The 10,396-nt window shown below is 53.2% G+C and overlaps 1 protein-coding gene across 3 annotated transcripts in view; it reads right to left on the bottom strand.

Moving 5' to 3' along the window:
• Positions 1-1,049: 1,049 nt before the first annotated feature.
• LOC142001172 (CYFIP-related Rac1 interactor A-like) overlaps positions 1,050-10,396 on the bottom strand; it is a 41,666-nt gene continuing 32,319 nt past the window's right edge. For all 3 annotated transcript variants that reach the window (XM_074976155.1, XM_074976156.1, XM_074976157.1), the window contains 7 exons: positions 10,127-10,263; positions 9,054-9,131; positions 7,828-7,944; positions 7,286-7,365; positions 5,980-6,106; positions 4,694-4,764; positions 1,050-1,783 (listed from right to left, as the gene is read on the bottom strand). In XM_074976155.1, coding sequence (XP_074832256.1) covers positions 1,720-1,783; positions 4,694-4,764; positions 5,980-6,106; positions 7,286-7,365; positions 7,828-7,944; positions 9,054-9,131; positions 10,127-10,263 — 674 coding nt within the window. In that variant the 3' untranslated portion in view covers positions 1,050-1,719. The remainder of the gene's footprint in view (positions 1,784-4,693; positions 4,765-5,979; positions 6,107-7,285; positions 7,366-7,827; positions 7,945-9,053; positions 9,132-10,126; positions 10,264-10,396) is intronic.

Raw genomic sequence — 10,396 nt, 5'->3', positions numbered from 1 at the left:
GGAGAAGTGTAGAGTCCTGCACCTGGGGCGGAAGAATCCCAAGCATTGTTACAGGCTGGGGACCGACTGGCTCAGCAGCAGTACGATGGAAAGGGACCTGGGGTTATGGAGGATGAAAGGCTGGATATGAGTAAACAGTGTGCCCTTGTAGCCAAGAAGGCTAACGGCATACTAGGGTGCATTAGGAGGAGCATTTTGAGCAGATCTAGAGAAGTAGTTATTCCTCTTTATTCAGCACTGGTGAGGCCACATCCGGAATATTGTGTCCAGTTTTGGGCCCCGCAGTATAAAAAGGATGTGGATTTGCTGGAGCAGGTTCAGCGAAGGGCAACGAAAATGATTGAGTCTGGAGCACAAGACCTATGAGGAGAGGTTGTGGGATTTGGGCTTGTTTAGTTCACAGAAGAGAAGACTTAGAGGTGATTTAATAGCAGCCTTCAACTTCCTGAAGTGGGCTCTAAAGAGGAGGGTGAGAAACTGTTCTCAGTGGTGTCAGGTGGCAGAACAAGGAGCAATGGTCAGAAGTTGAAGAGGGAGAGGTGTAGGTTAGATATTAGGAAAAACTTCTTCACCAGGCAGGTGGTGAAGCACAGGAGTGCGTTGCCTAGAGAGGTGGTGGATTCTCCATCCCTTGAGGTTTTTAAGTCCCAGCTGGACAAGGTCCTGGCTGGGATGACTTAGTGGGGGTTGATCCTGCTTGAAGCAGGGGGCTGGACTAGATGACCTCCTGAGGTCCCTTCCAGCCCTAGGATTCTGTGATTCATGATTGCTTGGAGCCAAGCGGGGGAGGGGAATGGGAACATCTTGGTTCCAGGTGCTCCGTTGTTGCCCTCTCCTGGCTGCAGCAGGGCAGGGGCAGCAGTGACTGTAGTTTGCCCAAAACAAAAGCGCGGTTGTATAGCACTTTAAAGACTAACAAAATGCCCAGGGGAGGCTGGAGAGCTGATTGCAAGGGGGTTGCTGGCAGCCGGCCCTCTTTCACCAGCAGAGCAAAACCCCATTGACGCCAAGCAACAGAGAAGGCACCAGTCTGGCAATAAACAGATTAAATGTTATTTTATTTCACACAAAAATGTACAAAATAACAGGTGAGTGGATTTTAATTGTTTTATATTAAAAATCTAATAGGTGTGACTGAGCCATTTGCAACGGCCTCAGTGCCGGAGCTTTTAAAGATGATGGGTTTTTTTTTTCTTTCCTTTATCATCATCCTCTTCACAGTTGGACTCCACTTGTGATTCAAACATTATTTACATCTGTCAGGAGGGGCAGCTTCCTGCCGGCCTCGCTCTGAACCCCCTCCAGATACAGACCCTCCACTATAGCCTGGTGGGAACTATGGGATGGCCCCCACCCCTGGCTCCTAGGCTTCCATCCCCTAGCTCTTGCACCCCAAACTCAGGCAGGAGAAGACCTGGACATGTCACATCACAGCTGACTCGGGGGGGGGGAGGGATTCTGGACACCTGGGGTCTGGGGACATACAGCTTGCCGAATTGCTGACTGTTTTGGGGCGGGAGGGGTGGGCTGCTTTGCTTTTGGTGTATTCCCATATTTTTATTTTTAAAAACTTTTTTCCCTTTCTTTACAAACTGAGGAAGAATGATCATGGTTATTTATAGCAACAGGGCGACAGTTAAAATTTTCGGCTGACGGTTCTACGTGAACCTGTCGGGCCTCAGCCGGACGGCTCCCCCCACCCCGCCGCTCTCCCACTGCTCACTGCAGCAGAGCCCGGATCTGCTTGGACGTGGTGTCGTCGTTGAGGTGCCGGGTGGTGTACCTGCCAACGGAGGAGGGGGGGTGCGTTATGCCACAGAAGAGCCCAGATAGTGCTTTACAAGCCATTGAATCCACCTGGCCTTGAAGCAGCACAATCATCTAGAGCAGTGGTGCCCAAGGTTTTCACTAGTGCAGACAACAGTCACCCCTGAAACTGTTCAGAGACCCCATCCAAGCCAATTCTAGCCGCTGTGCACGCTTCATGAAATGAAAAAGGAAACCACCACAAAGCCTCTAGGAGAGCAATTAATATGTTATTAGAGATGTCATTTAAAAATAATCAGTGAGTGTAACTTTGCAATTTATTTAAAACTTATTTCCTATGATCATTTTTATTTATCGTTTATTTTTTTCAGCCCCCCCCGCAATACCCTTGCAGACCCCCAGGGGTCCACGGCCCCCAGGTGAAGAACCAGTGATCTAGGGCTGCCAGTACAATACTGGAGCAGTAATTTCTAGTGTCTGATGCTAGCTCTGCCATGAACTCACCAGATGGCCTTGGGCATGTTACTTAAGGCTTTGTAGTGGGAGGTGTTGGCTACCAAATTGGACATCCCTTGCAGCTGTTGGTGCTCAGCACCTCTGTAAGTCCAGCCCCTCCCTCTCTGTGCCGGCAGTGGAGTGTCCCCATTGGGCAGGGAAAGACCAAAATAATCCTGCTGGACACGCCAGCTCCATTTCACAGCCTCATGAACAGCAGCACCCAGGGGTGCTGTGATTGCCCCCGGCTGCACGGCCGCTCAGTGGTAGAGTCAGGAGTCGAACCCCAGAGTCCTGGCTCCCCATCTCTTGCCCTCACCCAGGGCAGTGCTGTCTCAGGGCCAAACGTCGTGACGGGTTCAGGGCAAGAGATTGTCTCATTGTAGGGCTCACACTGACCACGTTTCAACTGTGCCTCACCAGGAAACCCCTGAACCGTGAATGCTCAGGACACAGGAGGAACCCGCAACCCATGGACCAGAATCCCAGGCAAGCAATGGGGTGAGAATTTATCCAGCTGCATAGAACTGACTCTCCTTACAGAGGAGCCAACTGGGATTGAGCCTGTGAGCTCCTGTGTGACAAGAGGTCTAATGCACAGGATGGCACAGAAAACCCAGAATCCAGCCCCAGAAGATGCATTTCCAAGCACACCTAAACCCAACTCTTTCCCCAGCATCACTGCATCAGATGCCAGATTCAAAGATGCTAGAGACCAGCATACAGATAGATCGATCCGTTGCGAGTGGGTCCCAAGCTCACCTGAGATCATCCTAAACCTCTACAGGAGACCCCGGACTTACGGGGAGGCTGCGTTCTTGTGCAACCCCATGAGAGTCAACTTTTGCATTACTCGGGGGAGTCAGGAAACTGACCAGCACAGCAATGCTGGTCAGTTTCCTGTCTTCTGTGAGTGGTGGGCAGCCCAGGGAGCTGGAGCCTGGCTCCCCATGCAGCAGCACTGGTTAGTTTCCCAGCTCCCCTGAGTAGCTGGCAGCCTGGAGCCAGGTGCCAGCTCCTCACCACCCTGAGTCGTGTTAAACCGAGATACGCGCACTCCAGTTGTGCACATCTCGAGGCTCTTCTGTATAGCAGAACGCCTCCGAGTATAAGGGTGTACCAGAGCCGACGCTCAAAAGGAAGCTGGTCGGACCTGGAACCAAGAGTTTAGTCTCATGCATTTTGATAAGTGTCACAGAGACAGCAACAGGCCTGCACCAGAAACACAGTCTTTGCACTGGCTGACTCAGGGACTTGCCAGCCTGATGACTCTGTATCTCCCTGCAAGATCTGGAGGCCTTAGCTGAGGGAAGGGTGTGAGGGTGCCTGTTTTGCTAGGTGCAGCGCAGGCCCATAACAAGAGCTGGTCTTTGCCTTACAGAGCTCAGCCTACATAGGCAAGACAGGAGAGAGCAAGGGCAGTATTATTACCCTCCTTTTACAGATGGGGAAACTGAGGCATCAAGTCTGGGATCCCACCAGTTGTCAGCTGTAGAGGAAGGAATTGAATGTGGATCTCCTGAGGCCTATCCTGTGCCTCTGTCACAAGACCAACTTACTTGTCTATAGGGACAAGCCGCCTCGAATCTCTTAACTCACTATCTCACACCCAGCCTAGCTCAGCAGCAATCAACTGGGGCAAGCACCTGGCCTGGCTGCAATGAGTTTGAGTGTTCTCAGCGGGCAGGTGTCTCAAACACAGGACAACTCCCAGCACAACTGATGAAAATCAGCCTCCCTCGTGGCCCTTCCTGCAGAAGAGCCGAGGACCGAAGAAGCTGTGAAGTCTGAGTTGCTCCCACCCTTCTAGGAGTGGGGGAGGGGGAGGGTATCTGCTAGTGGACTAGTCTTGGAGTGGAATGGATTTGGGGGCCCAGGTCTGTAAGCCTGACACCTGGAAGAACTCAGGGAAAGATTAAATGATGAACGGAAGTCATTCTGGTTATTGCTGCTCTGTCTGCTGAATGCCCTATCTCCTCTCGGCTCAGCTCCTGAAGGCTTTGAGCTGTTGTGTGCGAGTGATTTAGAGCTGGGGGTTCTCAGCAGCCTTTCTCGCCCAGGAAGGTCAGTTCTGGGAGGAGGAGATGGGGCAGACGAGCGTCTTGCCCAAAACGTTTGCGGGAAATGGACGTCGCACTGAGTCACAAAGACAAGAACAAGTCACAAAGACAAGAGTGTGTGTCTGAGATACAGCTGCTGAAATCCCTCTCGGCAGGTGGCTTACCCCAGTTAGCGATGCTGTTCTTGCAATGTGGATGTGTTTCCACTGGGACCTGGCGCCCAGTCTAACCAGCCAGTCCCTGCCCTGGCTTGTGACCTGAGCTGTAGTGTCATGCATAAGGCAGCTCCTGTGAGCAACCCCCTGGGCTCCCTTCCCAGCATGGCACATGAGACAGCAGCCGTTGGCCTGGGAGAGCCGAGCTGTGCGTACCTTAGTGCGTTCAGGAGCCCCTCTGTGCTGTTGGAAGGCTGATCTTTCAAGACTTTGATGCATCCTTTCATCTGCCGAGATAAGAGAGAGCGCGCCAGTGTGGTCAGAGCTCACATGAAAGGAGCACGTGAGAGGCTGGCGCTGGGACCGGCAGCTGCCATGCCCACGAGTGCCCTCTCCTCGCCTGCCCTCCTCCTCCTCCCCAGCTGTGCCTTGGTGTCTCTGTCCCCCTCCTTTCCGCCTTTGTCTCCACCCAGCTCTGGGGATGTCGCACAGCCAACGAAGGGATGATTGTGGCGCAGGGAGGCATAAGCACCCTACCCGCCTTCGAGCTAGTGTGGTGACACCACCAGAGAAGACGGGGTGGCCCAGCAACCTGAATGGATGTCCAGGATCCCCTGCAGACCCGCAGCCCATACTGAAGCCTCTGCAGCCATGTCCTCACTACCCTGGCCAGGCAGATTAAAGCAGTAAGATTACCCCTTGGTTTGCTATGCAGATATACGCTCTATGTCTTAAAATGTCCCACCAGTGTGGCTGCTGGGCGCAGCCCTGCACCGGTGGCCCTGCAGTGTAGCCACAGTCCCTGCTGTATTAACCACAGCATCTTCTGAGCCCTCCTCGGAGAGGGGCTAAACCCCCAGTCACTGACCATCTCTCGATCGCTCGCTCTGCTCGCCCAACGGAGCTGCACCCAGTGGTGGCAATGCAAGAACTGTAAACTCTTGAGACAGCCTTAGCATCTTCCTCCAGCCACCTATTTATCTCCAGTGCTTCCTGGGAGCCACCCCGCCTTCCGCCCACACTGCGCCCCAGGCTGATTGCGATGTCCATCAGCTGCTCAAGCGGACCTGTATGTGGTGCCCAGCGCCCCCTGGCCTAGGGTGGGTCTCACGCACATTACTGCAGGTGGGAATTTAGCTGTGGCAGGATGTAGGGCCAGGAAAGCCAGAAGCAAACCGCCAGTTAGGCTGGCCGGTATGTGCTGTGCTAAGCCTGAGCTGCAGGATGTCACCCCTTGTGTATTTCATGCTGACCAAGGACAGCGGGTGCAGTTCCTGCTGGGCTACTTATCATGAGCTCAAACATCCCACGAAAGCCAGCAGAACGCGGGTGGAGATGGTGTCTTTTTCCTGACTCTGCCCTGATACAGGAGGGCTCTAGCAGGACGGCTGCTGCCAACCACCAGTCCCGCTGCAGGGTCCCACAGGGCTGGCAATGTCAGCGCTTGCCCGGTGCGCGCTGGCTGGGCGGCATGCCCTCTCCTGAGCCCGAGCGCCACTCACGTCGATTTTGGAGGTCTTGGCGAAAGCCCCCACGGGGTGCACGTGGTCGTAGAGGATAATGACGCCCACCATCACTCGCATGCAGAAGAGAAGGGTCTCCGTGTTGGTGAACCGGCTCCTGTACTCCCTGAAGTCCAGGGAGGGGTCAGAACGAGAAGCAGAGGGAAGAGCTGAGGGCGGTCTGGACTTTCAGCATCTTTATTGCTGCTGGTGGGACAGAGCATCTCCAGGGGTCCCAGGCAGGAGAACTTCTACCTGCATGTGTCCCTTCCACAGGGGTGCTACCAGAGGTGCTCCCTGAGTCGCGAACAGCTGCATGTGCACACACACGCTCAGCTGCAGCCTTAGGGGCGCAGGGAGGTGATGGCAAGCGACGCGAGTGCTGGCCGGAGGACTCCGGAGGAGCCAGCGGCTGGAGAAGACTGAAGGGGAAACCGCTGCTTTTCTCCAGCCACCAGCTGCACAGCCGCGCCCTGCTCCTCCCGAGTCCCCCCCCCCGGCGAATGACCCCGCCCTTCATCACCTGCTGGGGAGCAGGGGGCTGGGCGCAACCTGCAGGGAGGGGCTGTGAGAGCTGGTGGGGGAGGGAGGCGGATGGGGGATGGGGCTGGTCACAGGAGCCAGTGCACAGCCTGCAGTGGGGAGTTCTGCTGGGGTTGGGGGGACCTTTAGCCTCTCCTTTAGACTCTCCACCTACCTCCCCACACCCTTCCTCCAGCACCAGCACTCAAGGTTAAATAGAAATCCCCCTATTTCTCCCATTTTTTCAGTGCCAAAATACAGAATTTCAGCTGCGTTAGGGGTTAATTAGGCATTTGTGGGCAAGCCTGGGACCCTGACGCCCACGTATGACAGCGGCTCTACGGGAAAATGCGTCCCACGTTCCAAACCACCAACTTCCACACCCAACGTTTGGAACTCCAGCCGGCCGTAAGTTGGGAACTTCCTGGAATGGGTTGAAAAGCGGGGCTGAGGGGCCTGCGAGGAGCTCGCGGTCAATGTTCCCCCTCATCCTTTCCGTCTGTGTGCAGAATAAATGGTTCACTTGCACCGAGGCATGTGTGAATGTGCACCACTCAGAGAAACAGAAACCTAGCCATGGGCACTCTGCAAATCAGCTGGGTGGGATCTGAATCTCTCCGGAGCAGCTGCACATGTGGAGTCACTCCTGGTAGGCTTAGTCCAGCCTTCCCAGGGTGCATTGATTGGCTTCTGCCCCTTGGCTTCCTTCTGGCTGTTGATTTTAGAGGCCATTTGCCAGCTGGGGTTCCAGGTCTAGGCACACAGACCAGGCAGGGATACTCACGGTGTCTCCAACATCACCCTGCAGACACAGGCCATGGTGCTGAGACAGTCAGTTGTGTCCTCAATGGGGAGGGTCTTGTTCTGGACCAAGAGAGCGAGACGCACTAGATTTGCCTCCTGATCCCATGTTGCCCCTCTTTGGAGAGGGGCAGAATCAGTTAGGAACTGAATAACTTAATCATATGTCTCTTCCCTCAGCCCCTGTCCAGTTGATGTCCCTCTGTTAACTCTCCTGCCTATTCTGCTATAGACAACTCTCCATGCCGCGCCTGATTCACGCCTGTTTCTTATGACGCGAGCGCCATGACCAGGGATGTTGGACATGTGCTGAGTTCACAGAGGAATCCTCCCAAACTCACATCCAGCTTCTCTCATGGTGACTTTTTGGGCCAAAGTTACTGCCAGGCACTACTTGATCAACTTTGGAGGAGGTTCACTGAGTTACCCGACAGGTACAACGAGGCTATTGTCTGTATGTCTCACCTCCACTCCCCGTTCTCATGGTCTTTGGTTTCCCTTTTTCTCTCTTTGGGGTTTACTCACCTCGGAAACAAACTTGGTCGTGGCGTTGCTTAGCGTTTTAAGCATAGGCGTGGCCTCCGCGTAGAAGAGAGACATCCTGTTGGCCATTTCATTGTTGACGTCGCTCTCAGCGTCTAACTGCAGGATGTAAGATGGGAAATGACTGGTCGTGTGAACCCCAAAGGGACTGGGCAAATGCTGAGAAGGTCTGAGCCCATCCTAATCTGCCCTGTTGGAACATGCTGACCAGAGCCAGACTGTTCACCCCCAACAGCCCAGGCTCTGAGTGCCCCATTTCTAAAGCCTGCGTGGTAGCCCCAGAAGGCACATGGGCCCTTTTCTTCTGCCCTCACTCTGGGGATGTTTCCAAGCACCAGACTTTTCATGGCCACCAGCTTCCTCCTGATCAGCTCTCCCCAAAAATGAGCTTCCTCTCACAGGGTTAGTGGCCTACCACAACAACACAGAGGTGCAGAAGTTCTTCAGTAATGTGGTTGTGGACTGGGTTTGCTGAACTTAGCAACTCAACCCAGTCCAGCTTCAGGTTTGTTCACCCCAAGCCGTGCTGCTGCAGCAAGGAGGTGAGGGGAGCTTGACTCAGCAATCCTGTTCGTGGCTTTTTGAGCAGCCCACTCAGAGCCTGTGTCCTTCGCTGCTTGGTTCTCCAGAAGTTTGGTTCTGCCAACCATCTGGTAGGACACTGACGCTGCGTCTACACAGCAAAGTTATTCCTAAATAACAGCCGTTATTTTGAAATAACTTTGCGAGCATCTACACTGCGCACACGCTACTTGGAAATAAATTTCGAAGAACGGGCACGTTATTTCGAATTTCGTAAATGTCATTGCAGGAGGAATTATGCCTATTTCGATATAAGCCATCATGGCCTCCAATGGCACTCTTTTGAAATAGGCCCTGCATCCGGACATGCTATGTTGAAATAACTGGTGCTATTTCAAAATCATTCTTGGGTGTAGGTGGGTTATTTCGAAATAAGCTATTCCAGAATGGATTATTTTGAAACAACACTGCTCTGTAGATGTCTGGAGGATAGACACTGCCCCGCAAGCACCTCCCATCTCATTTTTGTAGCAGTTTATGAAGGGATGACCCCCAAGGCTTTGGACTTGGTGTTAACCTGAGCTAGCCCAGTTAAGGAGACCTCCATCTGTTCTATGCTAGGTGTCATTGCCACAATGCTTGGTCCATGCAACTCATACCCTTTGGGAGGGGGACCAACCTCTTACCTGTAAGTTGTTAATGCGATTTCGGCTGATGGTTCTTCTGTAGTAGCTAAAATCGTTCTGGATGGCAGGGTTGGTCATCTGCAGAAAATGGACAGAGAAGTGGAAGTCAACTCACAGCTGCTGATAATGCTCCCTTAAAGCAGCATGGGGACTAGATTTGGCTCCATTAGACTGGGGAGCGGTTTTCCAAGAGATGGAGGAGTGGACAACTCTCAAAATCTAGCCTAAGGGAGGACACACCAGTGGTGATTGGTGGGAACGGTCCGGAGGAGCTCATGCAGGCTAGCTCCATTGCCAGTTGGTCTAACAAAGGGTTTGTTTGGTTTCTGCTTGCATGTCAAGCAAAGCAAAGCTAACTAACTACGGGTAGGTCTCCACTGCAAAGTTGTTTCGAAATAACTATCCTAGTACCTACACAATGCAACCACTATTTCAAAAGAATTTCAATATTATTTTTCAATAATTTCAATAAAAAATACGCTTTCGAAATCGGGGTCTGCTTTCGAAGGAACCCCATCTACATGGCTACTTTGCACTTTGAACGCAGCACGTCCAAGGCTCTGGATGGCCAGCATTATGCAAATGAGGCACTCCGTATTCATATCAGCGCCTCATTAGCATTTTTGACCCACTTCATTTCCATGCCCCTTCTGAAAGGGAGGGGCATGTCTACATGTAGCCACAGGGAATAGTGCCTGTTTGGAAATAAGCCATAGCACGTCCAGTGGCTCTATTTCGGAAGAGGCTCTGTGAGTGCCGGTTCTGTATTTCGAACTAGCGAAGGGGTATGCTGAGATGCGCTTTGTGTGGAGTAGTGTTATTTCGGAATAAGTTCTTGTGGAATTGCTCGCTTTGAAATACAGCGGCTGTGCAGAGGTACCCTACGTCACAACCTAGCATTACGAAGTGGAACGTGGCTGGAACAGCGACTCCCTGCACAGCCTGGTACCGGCTCAGCTGTTTCTGGCGGCGTGTCTCACTGACTCTCGAAACGGGACTGTCCGTGGAGGTGAAAGCCGAGATGCCCAGCCCCCACGTTCCGTGTCCCAGTGGGACAGGCAAAGCTTCCTCACCTTGAGCTCGTCGAAGCTGAGGGTGAAGTGTAGGATTTCTGCAAACTGCTTGGCTAGGGCTTGCTCTCGCTCCAGGTGCTGCGTCGGGGCGTAGGGTGGGCTGGTCAGTGCTTCCAGCAAGCTGCGCAGTGCGTTCTCTGGGAGCGAGAGGGGAAAGATGTGACGCATTGTGGAGCAACGTGGCAGCCCACGAATGCAAAGAGATTGCCTTCGCTCCAGGCTTAACCCCTCCAGAGCCCTATGGAGCAGTTCAGGCTAAGATGGCAGCAG

Source organism: Carettochelys insculpta, chromosome 24 (assembly GCF_033958435.1).
Source record: "Carettochelys insculpta isolate YL-2023 chromosome 24, ASM3395843v1, whole genome shotgun sequence".
Lineage (NCBI taxonomy): Eukaryota > Metazoa > Chordata > Testudines > Carettochelyidae > Carettochelys > Carettochelys insculpta.
This window is presented reverse-complemented; position numbering and strand designations above follow the sequence as displayed.